General features: G+C 36.2%; 1 protein-coding gene across 1 annotated transcript in view; it reads left to right on the top strand.

The window, feature by feature from the left end:
• LOC104828943 (mitogen-activated protein kinase kinase kinase MLK4) overlaps window positions 1-14,658 on the top strand; it is a 42,364-nt gene extending 27,706 nt beyond the window's left edge. Inside the window, exons 5-10 of the mRNA XM_010562952.1 lie at window positions 3,703-3,943; window positions 5,808-5,930; window positions 9,226-9,376; window positions 10,415-10,509; window positions 12,315-13,100; window positions 14,174-14,658. Of these exons, the coding sequence (XP_010561254.1) occupies window positions 3,703-3,943; window positions 5,808-5,930; window positions 9,226-9,376; window positions 10,415-10,509; window positions 12,315-13,100; window positions 14,174-14,598 (1,821 nt within the window). The 3' untranslated portion in view covers window positions 14,599-14,658. The remainder of the gene's footprint in view (window positions 1-3,702; window positions 3,944-5,807; window positions 5,931-9,225; window positions 9,377-10,414; window positions 10,510-12,314; window positions 13,101-14,173) is intronic.
• Window positions 14,659-14,876: the final 218 nt, after the last annotated feature.

Below are 14,876 nucleotides of genomic sequence, written 5' to 3'. Positions count from 1 at the left end.
TCGATTAGGTCAAACTTGTACTCATGAATCATCAAATCCAGTTTCTCTTGTTTATTATCCAGATTCCTGTCACTGATCTTTCTGTATTCTCATATCATATGTCTGTGCTAAATGAGCGTTCACGGATAATTCTCTTTGCCCTCTCTTTTAGTTCAACTGGTTTTTAATCACCCTGAGGTTTATATTTTCCTTTAGACAACTTGATAAAGGTAACAGTTGGAATAGGCCAGGTGTCCTCTTGAGTCCCTGTTAGAAATGCTTCTAGTAGAAACAGACTCCTCTTTTGCAGGTCTTTCTTGCAGTATAACTATTGCCCAGTATATATTTGTTGTTGTTTTTCATGAAGTGGTAGTAGATGAGGAAGAAGAGAATTGAGATGCAGTGACTTGTGAAGAAATCTTTATAAAAGATGTAGTTACTTAACTTTGACAAAAGCAAAAACTAAACTCTCATTTTGCAAGTCACTGTCAATAGCCTTTGTCCCTCACTTCTACCATCAAGTATCACAAATGGCTATTTGTGGACTATTGGCTGGTGATGGGTGTGACATTACAGATCTACTGTAATATCAGCATATGTGGTATCAGAATTTATTGATCACCACTAGGATTGCAGTGTCGTTAATAATAACCTTACATACTTCCTATCTGCCTTTTCTTCTGCCCTCTGCTCTTCCCTCTTCCATTTCAGTTCACAGAGCTGGGTAAGCGTTGTCTGTGTAGTCTCTGCCCTGCCTGCAGTGGGCATACAGGTTGCTGGAGCTGGGTTGTGTGCCTCTAGCTGTCATATCTCTTCCTTTGCAGGTGGTTATAGTTCCTCTACAGAGAGTAGAGACTTTTCTTTTTACTTGTCGTGGGGTCACCAGACACTGCATTTACTTGCCACAGCCTGCCATAGGGCATAACTCTCATTTCTGCCCCTCCAGCAGCTGCTCAACCAACCATTTTCCACTTTTTACTCTGGGAGCAATTTTAACAGGCATTCCCATTCAGGTTTTTGTTTATTTTTTTAATTTTCTGGAGGCATTAGTCTAGTATGAGATTTCCTATTGAAGAAAAATCTGACTAACTCAAGTCGGTGCAAAGCTTTGGGAGAAGAGTCATATTTTTGGAGTAAAAGTGAGTTAAGCTTAATTAGGGAGGGGAAAAAGATAAAATGAAATTTACTTCTCATATGCCAAAGTAAATGCATCTCCAAAGGCATCTGCTGTAATTAAGTAAACTTGTTTAAGAATGAAGGCATGTAACTTTGACTTAGACAAGGTTTTCATATTTGCAGGCTTATTTAATTTGGCACATTATCAATTTTACTGTCAGGTACTAGGGAGAAAATAATGTCTATGAAGTATTTATATAATAATAATAATAATAAAACAAACAAAAAAACCCTGCATGGAGTCTCATACCCTGTTAAAGAGGAACTTCTTTAGCTGGAGGAATTTCCTCAAGGGCTTGCTCTAAATGAGTGATGGTGACGCCCACTCCAAGAGAAGATCACAATCTTCTTTTGACAAACATTCTTGAGCAACTTAAATATAGAATTCTTTCCTAGCTTCCTTACAATGGGTGTTTTAATTGTAGAGTGGTGTAGAAAGATTGCACAACTAATTGCAGTAAGTCTGGTTTTAATTAGTTTATTTGGAAAAGAGTAAATACTTAATCTGTCAGTAAGGAAACGCTATTACTTTTACTAGACTGTCTACCTTTTCAATAAGGGCCCTTAATTTTTGCCTAGTTCCTGAGCTTTATGGAACCTGGATTTGAGGACAATGAGAGATGGATAATCAACAGTGTCTCCTAATACATCTTTATTACTGTATTAGTACAGTAATAAAGATTTTTCTATTTAAACTCTAAAGTACCTTTTGGTTTAGGTTATCCAGTTTTGACTGGAGAGGAAGAGGAGGAAAGTGAGAATTTGCAGCAATCTCTAAATTAAGTGATTAAATGTCTTTAAAAAAAAACACAAACAAAAAACCAAACCAAAGCAAAAATGCAAACCCAAAACCTTACTTGCTGGTGTGAAGACAGGCTCCTTTGAATTTCCCAGAGGCAGAATTGCCTTTTGTGAAACTGTGTATGTTAAACAGAGTGGATTTAAAAAAAAAAAAAAAAAAAACAACCCAACTTTTTTTTGAATATTGTGTTGAAACAAGCTCACTCAAAATTAGCAAACTATATGAAATTTGTCAATCATTTCAATTAAATTTGAAAATGATGATAAGCAGTGTGTATGTGCTATAGTTGTAAAGAAAAAACAAGTATCTTTCTGACAAACAGATACTTCTCACTGAACCAGTTTGCTTCAGTGATAACCTGTCTTTTGACATTCAGAGTCTTTTTGGCAAGAAGAGAGAGGTGTTTTTCCCCCTCATTTGAAAACACCAGAGTAGTATAGTTCAGGAACTAATTTGTTCAAGACAAAATGGAAGTTAAAAAGAGCAGAAAATTTGGGGGTTTACTTTCACTGTATGCAATAAGGACTTGTGGTGGCATACAACATTGCTGGATACCAGTGTGCTGAAGTAGGCAGTCTGCTCAGAAAAAAAAAACCAAAACAAATGACATCACAATTATAAGACTGTACAGTGACAAAGTGAATTAATTTTAAATTATCCAGAACTTTTAGCATAGCTTAATTTCAAATGCTGGTTTTCTATTTTGAATTGAATTTCAATTTCTATCTAGGTAGAATTTATGCAATCATATGTAAAAATGAAAAAATTAGGTAGCAAGTAACATACAGTATCAGTCACATCGTAGCTTCTCCTTTTCCTGAAGTCTCTTTCATTAGCAGTACTGACTACTGACTACTTACTTCTGGGTAAGTCTGTTTCATGTATAATATGCCCCATACTATAAGGGAGGTCTACTTAAATTTCAGATAATATATTAACAGATTTTGGAAGCTGAAGATTAAGATAATTTCAAGATGGTAGACTTACAGCTGTTTAGCCTTGGGGATTCATTTACTGTGAAAAATTAACTAACTTCCTTACTAAAGCTTTTCCTTCTCCAAAATAAAAAGAATAAAGAGAGAAGAACAACTATTCTATGGCATTGATGGTTGGAGAGTGTGTGGTGTAATTCAGTGGTTAGTAGCTGTTTGATGTTATATAGATACCTGCTAGATTTTAATTAAGAAACAGGTGTCTTCTGTCTTATGACTTGATTTATCCTATTACACTAATCCTCATTTGGTGTCATACTGATTGCTTTTCTAGATAGAAAAGTGCTACTTAATACATGGCTGAAAAACAGGAAAGGTTAGAAAATTTAAGATAAAGACGTTCATTTGCGTATTCATCAGGTCATTGACTTTATGTTAGTGCATAGCAGCTATCTAAGAGCAGCCCTCATGCTATGAGAGTCTCTGATGTGAAGTACTTGGAGCACATTTTCTGCTAGGTGTAAGCTGATAATCTTTGACTGCATGTGTTGTCCCCATTGCCAGTGCTTACCTGCCTTAAGTGACTCAAGTTAAATGGTTAAAAGGAATTCTTCATAATGCTTGATTGTGTCCGGATACAGAATCTTGGCTTATGCAGAATGGAGGACTGTCAGAAGGTCATATGTGCATGTGGCATGTATATAGTGCATCATGAAAATAGATGAGGAAATACAGCCTACTGTGCACTTGATATATCCTTAATACAATCTTCACATTATTACTTAGTTTCACTCACATGTATCTTATCTTCAGGAGCTTCGATCACGAGAAGAGGAGTTGACAAGAGCAGCTCTTCAGCAGAAATCTCAAGAAGAATTACTTAAGCGCCGTGAGCAACAGTTAGCAGAACGTGAGATCGATGTACTGGAGCGTGAGCTGAATATCATGATATTCCAGTTAAATCAAGAGAAACCCAATGTAAAGAAGAGGAAGGGCAAATTTAAAAGGAGCCGGTTAAAACTTAAAGATGGACACAGGATTAGTTTGCCTTCAGGTTTGCAATCTTTTTAAAGTTCACAATATATGTTATGATTAAATATGCAAGCTTCAGTTCATGGTTAAAGTTTTCAGTATCGGCAATTATTTTAAATCATTGCCAGGTCCTTCTACCCTAATAGTGCAAAAGGGTGTGGTAAGAATTGTATAGCCCTCCTGCACCCCCCGCCAAGGAAACAACTTTTACATATCATATTCTTGTGGAGAAGTCGTCATTTCAGCTGGAAGAATCTTTCATCTGATTCAGCTAGAAGTTTGTTGTGTCTGGAGGGAAAGGTTACTAGCATGGGAGCCACATGATTTAAGACTGGTTTGAAGTTCAGGTTCTTGCTATCGTTCTTTTTGTGCAGATAGAAAAGTACCTTTTTATCATATCCCAGAACTTTCTAACATGACCAAATATTAGTGCTGTTTGCCCTAAACTTGCAAATACCTAGCAGAAAAACAACACTTCGTAAAGGGCGGAGGTACAGGTGTAGTAGGTCCAAATTGCATGCTTATTGCAGTTGCAAATACAACACAGCAGTTACAATCTTTGTTGCCTTACTTCTTGCAAGAAAACACTGTAATAGCAACAGAAGATATTATTTCAGAATACAAATATGGTATAATTTGAATGTTAGAGCATTTAATTCCACCCATGAATGCATTAAAATGCCCCCTTTGCAAAGGAGGCGTGTTTGTAGAGAGCTGGGTTTTTTTGGTGTCAGGGACTGGTTTAGTGGTGCCTTTTCAATGTTGCCACGAGATGGCACTACGGAAACTCAAGGTTATGCCAATGGTTGGAAAGGCTTCAGCAGTGGTACCAGCATCCTGGTGTTGATAGGCTTCCTTCCAGTGGCGTCCAGGTCAAGTCTGTCAGTTTGTTACTAATGCAGTAGGAACTTAATGCCACGCTAACACAGGTCTGACCAAATCATAGCTGTCTGGTAGTTGGAAAGAGACGAAGAGAATGGTAGTATTTAGAGTACTGTTTCGGCACTAGTGAAATAAGCTTATCTTTCCTTACTTTAATAATAAGGGTAAATAAAATAAAAATCACACTACAGCCTTCCAGTCAAGCGTGTTAGATTGATTTATGGTGGATCACAGCTTAAAATAAAAATTTGGTCCTTTATTTCCAGTTCTGCTCATGTTTAACTTGAAAAAGTGATAAACAGTTTTACTCAGTGTATCACTTAGCTCTTTGTTGTCAAGAATCATCCAGATGAACTTGTCCTTGAGACAGCTCTGTTGTAAGACTAGCATGCAATCTAATTGCACTGATGATGGGGATTAGAGGGGCATATCGTCAAATTTTATTTCACAATTTTTTTCCTACTTGCCAATATTTGTTGTTCTTTTTTACTACATTGCTATAAATATTTGTAATTCTGTAGCATGGTGTCTTGTTTTTCTAATGTGTTGATAGATGTGACTTCTTTGCTAATGCTGCTTTTTATGTTGTATATGAATTACATGTTAATAAAAATCAGGCAAATCTAATTGCCATGAGTATTGATTGTTTTGAGATGAAGTACTGAGATTTTTCTTTCCCTCTGTGACCACCAACAAGATTGAATAACAGCTTGTGATGTGGATGTATCTCAGTTTGGGTCCACTTGGACCTACCTGCTTTTGTTGATGATACTGCAAACCTTTCATATAGTGTCTGGGAAGGTGTGAAATATTACCTGTTTGACTCTATCTAAATTGTTACATTAAGAGTTAGTTTGTCAGTGTTTTTAACATGAACATCACTTACACTATCAAGTCTAATTAATGATATAGCTTTAATTTTTTTAAGAAGTAAAACCATATAATTACCTGAAGATATTTTTTTATTTAGAACATTAAAACTGATTTGGTTTACTCTCTTACAGATTTCCAGCACAAAATAACAGTGCAGGCTTCCCCCAATCTGGATAAGAGAAGGAGTTTAAACAGTAACAGCTCTAGTCCATCAAGTAGCCCCACAATAATTCCTCGTCTTCGAGCTATACAATGTAAGTCTCCACCATTTTTGTTTGTTCATTTGGTCAACACAGACTGTTCCATATGCTCACTGAAACACTGGTAGTCGTATCAGATTCCAGACAGACTTCTGTCTAATTTCCAGGTCCCTTAACTTGTTCTAACATTTGCAACTTGTTCTTTGATGGGAGGGATAATCTTGCTAAAATGCTAACTGATTTTCAGCAATTCAAAATTATTCTGAATGCTTTAAAACTTATATATTTCCTGAATAACTTCAGGAACTCATTTGTAAACTGATTGGGATAAAACAACGAAGAATCAAAATTTATAATGGCAAAAGGCAAGGTGCCACATTTAGAACCCATGTAAGATGGAAAACAAGTTTTTATTAGGTATTGGAGTTGATAAAGGAAATCAGTTATGGACTATCAAAAAAGAAAAAAGGAAAAAAAAATATTCAGAGAATAAGGGAGTCATGTAAGATGGAAAGGCTGAAGAATCAGCCAGCAACCCAGCTTGCTTATATCAAAAGAGAAGGAAGGTTTAAGCAAATACAAAACCAGAAGAAAATAAAGAAGAAAGCTTGCTTTAGGTTTTTTGAAACCAAGAGAAAGAAACAAAAATAAAATTGTGGGTGTGCTTGTAGGCCTACATTATTCCATGTATACTGATGACTGAGGGAAGATGTCTTTGTGCTCATATAGTGGATGTACCATGAATATGGAAGAAAACTGATCATATTGTTACAGTGAAGTCTGCATTTATATTTGGGAACGACATATATAGAGATGGAAAAGAATTCCTAGAGGATTCACTGCTTGCATTTGTACTCTCTCATCTGTTGTGCAAAGCAGACTAATTATCCTTATTTAGCATGGAATGCTATGTGAGATGAAAAAGCCTCAAGTTTCTCTCTCTCTATGAAATCAGTGGAACCTGTTCTAGCTGATTGCTTATGGATGGTGACTGTCATCTCTTCCAAGGGTATTCACCTCTGAAGGAAATTACTTCAGAATCTGGCTTTATCAGATGTAAATAAGGAGATGGGGAAATCAAAATGCATGGGGATTTTTTTTTCTGCATGCTGTTCTGTAGCTAGTTTAAAGATTGATTGATTGATTTTAACCAACCTGAAACTTAAAGTTTGGATAGAAACCAGATCTCTCATCTCCTTTGGAATACCTCTGTCTTATGAAATCCTTTTCATTATTAATATTTAAAGGAGAAGTGGAGTCTTCTCTGGCAGTAACTTTATTATTTGTTTGAACTGTAACTAATATAGTTCCCTGGGTTAAGACCATTACTACCCATATGTTGTGGATAAAGGAGAGAGGTGGACAAACCCTGTCTTGCTTTTCTTAATGAATATATGAGATGGAAGGAAAATTACTTAGTCTTTTTCAGAAGTTAGCTGACACAGTATCTGTGTTGATAGTGGTTTCCTGACCTCAAACCGTGTGGTGGGGTTTTTTGGATTGGTTGGGTTTTTTTACTGCAGAAAGGTAAGAAAGGTTTTTCTTGGTAAAATGGGATAATTACATATAATCAAGACTGTCTCGTTTTGTCTTTGGTTTTCGTTGCTCTGTATGGAAATGCTTGGAAATGAAGCAAGTGTCAGGTATTGGCATGATTCTGAAAACTTGAGGGGTTTGGTTTTTTATTTCAAATACATAGCTTTATGTAAGATATAGCAATGCCACTCCTTGCATGTGTGCTAAGTGCCACTGGGGTTTTTTCTTTTCTTTTTTTTTAGTTGAGCAGGCATTTGTATTTGTAGGACTAGAACATACAGGACAACATAAAGGCTCTCCTTTAAAAGAAGTACACTTCTGCTTCTGAGTTTGGATCCCTAGGCTTTACCTGAGAGCTTATCAGATCTCTCAGGAGTATCTAGCTGAAACAATTTAGCTTCCACACCCATCTGCACCTGTGCAAAATAAATTCTCTTTCCCACAATAATGTTTTATCTTGATTTAACTTCAAAGTGTCTTTGTTTCAAGAAGACTCGCTCAAATACAGACGATTTGAACAGGCGTATCTAACAATTGGTTACTTGATTGCTTCACTTTGTCATGAGCGAGTCTAGCTTCCAAATCTAAAAGTTTTTTTAAGTTAAAATAAAAATCTAGTTAATTGTAAATCTTGTTATTGAAACAAATTCAGCTGATTTTGAAAGGTGTTTTAAAGGAAGGAGGAAAACCAATAAGATATGTATTCCACAAGGCCTGAAATGTGGTTGAAAATGGGAGCGTGTAGAAGGTAAATAGAGTGCCGTACTATAGGGGAAGCTGTGCTGGAGAGAAGGTGTGCAGTGCAGGAGTGGCAGAACCACGGGCATGTAAGTGCCGCCTCACTTATCATGCTGTTATAACTGGCTAAGTTGCTTTTCTCTTAGGTCTCTCCATCATAGCTGTAAGCATGCTATCTTGATAGCAAGTTATTTTTCCAGTTAGTCAGTCGTATACAAAAATCTGCTTGCCTGGGTCTGGTCCTAGAAAGAGGATCCTCTAAACGCTACAGTAAAAACCTGCTATCAAAAGATGCTTTGTGCCTTTATAGATCTGGGCTTTATGACCCAAAGATAAAAATATAAGGGCAACAGTTCTGCTTCTGAAGTCAACTTGACTAAGATCTCTACTACATTCTCTTAATTTTTCCTCAGTGATTCCCAAAACAGATACACACACAACTAATGGCCGAAGAAACAGTGTATATGTGTACCAGCAAGATGTAGATATCACAAGTGAATATGAACTTCCCAGTGGGGTTATGAAAAAAGGCAAGATTTCATTATGTTTCAGAGGTGCTGGTTCTGTTTAACAGTTGAGACAGTGAAAGACTAAGCATTTAATGAAGGTTAGACACTTAAAAGCATAATTTGTTTTGGGGTAGTGAGAAGGAAAATGTTTAACCATTGTCACAATTGGAATATTCTGTTTCATTTGATACCAATTGTTCCACAGCATATATTTTCTTCATTGGAATTTAAGTGCTCAGTCTAACTCACTTCTCTGAATTTCCTAAATATAAGGTTCTCAGTTAAAGGAAGCATGGAAAATATGATTGGTTTGCTGCTTTATCTTTAATTTGGGTCTCTTGTCAGCTCATAAATTATTTTTCTTGCTTGCTCATCTTTGGGTCAGTGCAGTTTGCATGGTGGTTTTTGTACAAAAAAAAAAAATCTCAAATTTTGTGTAGTGCTCGTTGTTTTACTGTGTCAAAATGGTTTTGCAGTGGAGAAAATAGTCTGTCAAAATATTTTGATTTTAGAAGTACTATTTATGCGTGAGGTTTTTTATTTGTGTTTTTAAATCCAATCTCTAGTAACTTCAGATGAAAGCAACAGAACTTGGGGAAGGAGCACAACTTATCACCAAGAAGAGTTTGAAGATGTGAAAAGAAGTTTTAAAAAGAGAGGTTGTACATGGGGACCAAGTTCAGTTCAAACAAAGGATCGTGCAGATTGTAAGGACAAGTATGTCGTCTACACTTTGTTTGATAATACTAAGCATTCCTTTTGTGAGTGAGATGAATTCTGCAGTCTCTAGTTACAGCTAAAATTCAGTCCTACCTTTTAATTAATTTAGGGATTACATCAATAATGAGTAGCTCCCCCACATAGACTTGAGGATAAAACATTTACTGTTTTAGTTTTAGTGGCTCTTATCTATTACCCTTTACCTCTGGTTTCTGAGACTTGGAACATACTGGGATGCTGAGCTACTAATGCATACCAGACATTCATGGCCTGTTTATCTTTCTTGCCCTTCCTCACATTGACTTGAGAAACTGCAAGCATGGCCCCCAGTGGGCACTTCCAGTGCAATTAAATAAGACTGACTGCCTTTGCATACATGAAGCACAATTCACGCCAGCAACATCATTTACACTGACAAACACAGGGTGAAAGGGTTCTGAAAATCAGTTGGACACATTCACTTTCAGATTATTTTTTCTGATTGCTCAAAAATGGAGATTAGCAGTTTTACTGAAGCAAGAGACCCTCTTCCTTGTCTCTTCTAGTATATATAATTATTTATAGTGCCTTTTTTTTTTCTTGGTAGAGACATCCACTCATTTACCTGTGGTACTACTTGGTTCCAGACCATCTATTGAAACTGTCTTTATGATATTTTTGTTTGTTTTAAAGTCACTATGTTTAATAAATTTCCAATATTCACATCATTTTTTGGCACAGTGAAACTGTTGTCCAGGTTTTCACCAACTTCTGTTCTTCAATAGGTCGTCAAGGCCCATTTTTCATTGGCTTTCTTTTTAGGCCTGAAATTTTCATCTTATAAGGAATACCTGATACAAGGCATTTACCAATTTATAATCATATGGCTCTGTGCTGTTAAATAAAATTGTTTTTTACCTTTGGAAAGCTTTACTGTTTTCGAGTTATGTACTACATGTTTATAGTTTAAAAGGAAAGATGTTTTAGTAATTTTCTGTCAAAGTGTATATGAGCATGGTATCCTCTGTAATATCTAAATAACTATTGTTATTTCAGAATAAGACCCCTTTCAGATGGCAGCAACCCTTGGTCAACTGTTTTAATGAAAAATCAGAAGGGTGTTCCCTTAGCTTCACTATTTGTGGACCAAGGTAAGAGCTATTTTAAAAAAAGTGGAAGTTGTCATATAATGGCATTAAGTCTACCTCCAGTGTTATAAATTCAATTGCTTGAATTCCTCAAGGATTATGCAGATTATTAGAAAAGTAGTCATGCTACCAATCATTTTCCTGTGCAAAAAACCTATCTATAAAAAAAATGCAAGTGTTCACATCTTTACATTTCCATCATTAGCAGCTAAGAAATATACATAGTGTGTGAGCAGTACCACACAGAGATATTTTTTTTCCATGCTTTTGAGTTGCAGGCTGATCTGTATATGAGATCTACAGTCACCACTTTTTTAGCTTCTTTTAAAAAGAAATATCTAAATCAGTAATTGTCTTAACATTTAAGTGATCATTAATGACTTACTATTAGTGGGCTCTGCATAGTTGTTTAAAAAATGCATAGTAGTTTAAAAACCTGTAAGCCCTGATGTATTCCCAGATAATAGTTCCCTGTTTTTTAAGTGAGACTTATTCTCTACATTTTCAAGAAAAAATATGTAGATTTCAAATCTTTTAGTTGTTTAGGCAACATTTTGGAATTTACAGGTAAATCACAAGGAAAAACATACTTAATCCTGTTAGGATCAGGAACATAATAGCTGTATGTTGCTTTTTATGTTGTTATATTTATATGCAACACATATATTACTATAATGTGTTGTGGCTATACAATATTCATAGTAATTTTCAAATTTGCACACACTTTCTATACTACAGATTCTCTTTTCTGAGAAAATTAAGTTACCAGTGTCAGGAAAAAAATGTGTGTTATAACTTGGTGCCCATACCAGCAGCTAGATTTATGCCAGCTGGTAGAGGAAGTGGTAAGCTGCTTGGACACTGCTTCCCCCCCACCCCCTCCCCACAAAAAAAGGCATTTTCGTCTTTGTCTATACTGCTAGGGGTATAAATTCAAGGCTTCACAAATAGTAATTTTATAGATTTATTAGCTTACTACTAAACCCCTACATACAGAGAAGATTATACGAGTTAACATATTTGCATTTCAAATATTTTTGTGTTTATTCTGTAGCATTCAGTAGTTCATAGTAGAATAACACATGTAAGTCAAATTATACCTTCCATTTTATTTGTCATTAGGTGTGAGATGTCAAATTTACTTTTTACTCCAGACCACCATGGCGTAATGAATTAACTGGAAAAATTTCTAGTAACTCACTGGATTTTGGAACATGGCTTAATTGAAAGTGTTGTAAAGAATGTGTTCCAGATCTTATCTGGCAGTTTGTGTATAGTAAATTGCCTCACCGTAGTCCATACAGAAATATTTTCCATGTTATTTGAAAAGCACTGCCAACGTTGCAAATCCTTAAATATCACAGAAAATGCAAAGACAGTATCTGCTTTTCAGCTGTGTTAAGTGCATAAAGTTTGGGAGATACATTATGCCTCCCTTAAAATAAAGGTAAGTCTTTCAGATGTGGAAAATATAATTTGTTTACAGGTAACTGAAGTACTCAGGAAGATTGATCCGCAGTTTGCTTCTAACAGAGGTTGCTTTTAGGTTGCTAAAAAGAAATTGTAGCAAAATGGTACTTCTGCTATTTTAAAGATATCAAAAGAACATGAAGCGGATTAGGCTTAGGTTGCATTTCTGAATCTTACAATGTGAGTCTCTGAGCTTCTGACTGCATCTAAAGGGGGTGTACAGTATACCTCAAGATTAATAGTTGTGTAGGTGGAAGGAAATAATGGTGTACATATGCAGACATGCAATAGCAAAATAGCTGAATTGCAATCTTAAAGTATACTGTAATGTTTTATAGGTGTCTGTACTGATAAGAAACTTCTCCCTGAAGGTTTGGACAGTAAAAGACCAAAGCCGATTAAGTTGCCGAATCAGGCCTATATTAATCTACCTCTTTGGAAAGATGATCAGGGAGAGAATACAGTAGAACACGAGAGCTTTGAAGAAGGAACCTCTGCTAGTTCTACAAATAGTACTCCTCAAATGACACCTACAAACAGTCTGAGCAGGACACTGCAGAAAAAGAAGACTGATTCAGTGCTGTATGGGTGTGCTGTCCTCCTTGCATCTGTTGCCCTGGGCTTAGATATCAGAGAGCTGAACAAATCGCAGGGTCCAGATGAACTCTTGCCTAAAGATGAGAAGAAGAAGCGTGATGGAATATTTCAACGTGCTTCAAAATTTCGCAGGAGTGCCAGCCCTACACGACTGCAGTCTAAGAAAGAGGAAACAAGTATTCCATCCCTAAATCCAGCTGCAAATACTGTGAATCTTCTCTCTATGCCCTCCATTTCCACAAAATGCCTACTTCAATCTGACAGTGAAGATGCGTTTGTAAGCCCTGTGCTTGATGATTGTAGTCCCTGTAGTGCCACTGATGACTTCTCATCTGAAACTTCCGAAAGTAAGAGAGAAGAGAGGATACAGCTGGCTCCTAACACAGTTTCTACACGATTAAAAAATCAGCCTTTTAATCTTTGTCTGAAACAAGAATCTCAAAATGTGCCAAATGATTCCTCAACAAAGTTAAGTGTGTTGGGTCACAAACGAACCTTATCAGATGGGAACAATTTTCAGGCCACAGGTGGGTAATTAAGAACTTAAAATGTAGGGGATTTTTAAGTATAGAAACAGAAAATGTAGGGAAACTAACCATTCACTAATGAGTTGCTATGATTTTTGTTACACTGGTATGTGTCAGCTCAGCCACCATAACTGTATGTGGGTAAGCCCTCTGTGCCTGCACCCTGAATAAACTACCTGCACTTAGAATAGTATCCTGTTAGCAGTGTGGGTATGGAGATTTAAGGGGAAGAGATGGTTTATTTTAAGCCAATATGTATTTTTCTTAGGTATTGCAAAAATAAGGTTTCCCTGGTCTTTTCATGTTGTGAGAACCTGCTTTTGTGAAGTGTACAATATCAGCATTATGACTGAAATAAATTGAGACTGTGTCAGGTGCATGCTTTATGTAGTTGTGGACTTCCTGAGACTGAGAGTACACTTGTTTAATATAGTTTCACAGTCCATATAGGTGAGTGATTGAGCATCATTTTAGTACTGCACATTTATTAACTTAAAGGAAAAGAAGTCTGGTAAGTTTTGATTTGCTTGCTTGACCTAGAAGTTATGTTGCGTGTTCCACAAATCCTTACGTGAAGCTGTTGATAAAAATTTAAGCCCGAAAAAAGGTCTTTAAATCTGGTTTCCCTGTAAATGGATAAGTTCATGATTAATGAGTTTTTTAAAAGAAGTTCTAAATTTCAATACTGGTGTTCTATGGTGGCTTAAATGTAATATTCTTCATGGTACTTTATAGGTTTGTAATTACTCATAATAACGGTACAAATTTGTGGGTCTTTAATCCAATATTAACATTCATACAGTTACTGGGTGGTTAATGCTTTCTCTATATCTCTTCTGCAGCAGTAAAAAATAAATTATGGCCTCTAGCAGAGTATATAGATGCAAAAATGTTATTTGAGCATTGCTAGTCCTCTCTTAGGAGATTCCCCACAGACATAAAAGCCTCTTAATTCTTCTGCTGGAGAAAAGCCCACTAGTGTTTGTGGCAACCCAGTTTTACAAATGGCAAAGAAATCAAGAAGTCACATGTTTTAAATTGTCTTTTTTTGTTTGGCCTTTCCTTTCCCCTAGCTAATGGATTTGCTTCAACCAATGATGTCTCCACGTTACCAGTTCTGTCAGCTACTGGAACTCTGCACTCTCCATCTGTTCAACAAAGAAGCAATCACAGTGGTGTTTCAATTGAAAAGCAAAGCGCTGTCAATATTATATCAAGGCCTCGACCTTCTTCTGTAAGAAGTAAAATTGATGCGTGGCAGATTATTCCACATATTGTTAAACCAAACTCTAAAGACTCTCAATACTTAGAGGGCAACGTAGATCCAGATGTTAACTTCTTACCAGATACTGAGGAAAGAACTAACTGCCACATGCCCTCATTACTTGATATTGATGTGGAAGGTCAAAACAGAGACTGTACTGTGCCTTTATGTAGAATGAAGAGCAAAACTTGTCGGCCATCTATATATGAACTGGAGAGAGAGTTTCTGTCGTGAGTGCCTTTCATTTTTAAAATGTTTGCTTTTTAAAGAGGAACAAATACAAAATTCTTGTCCATCTAATGCTTTGTGCTGCTGTTTTCTGATGTACTGTGACAAATAGTACCAAAATTATTAAAATGGGCAGCTAATTAAGAAGTGTAGTAAGTGCCTTTTTCAAATGTTCCTTGGAATCCCAGCTAGTAATTCTAAAAGCACAATGCTGCAAAATAGTATTCTAGGTGAACCTTATATTTTCAATGACTAAAATAACACTCCCACCTCCCTCTGCAGTG

This window comes from Haliaeetus leucocephalus, unplaced genomic scaffold (genome assembly GCF_000737465.1).
Source record: "Haliaeetus leucocephalus isolate CR32 unplaced genomic scaffold, Haliaeetus_leucocephalus-4.0 Scaffold162, whole genome shotgun sequence".
NCBI classification, from domain to species: domain Eukaryota; kingdom Metazoa; phylum Chordata; class Aves; order Accipitriformes; family Accipitridae; genus Haliaeetus; species Haliaeetus leucocephalus.
This window is presented reverse-complemented; position numbering and strand designations above follow the sequence as displayed.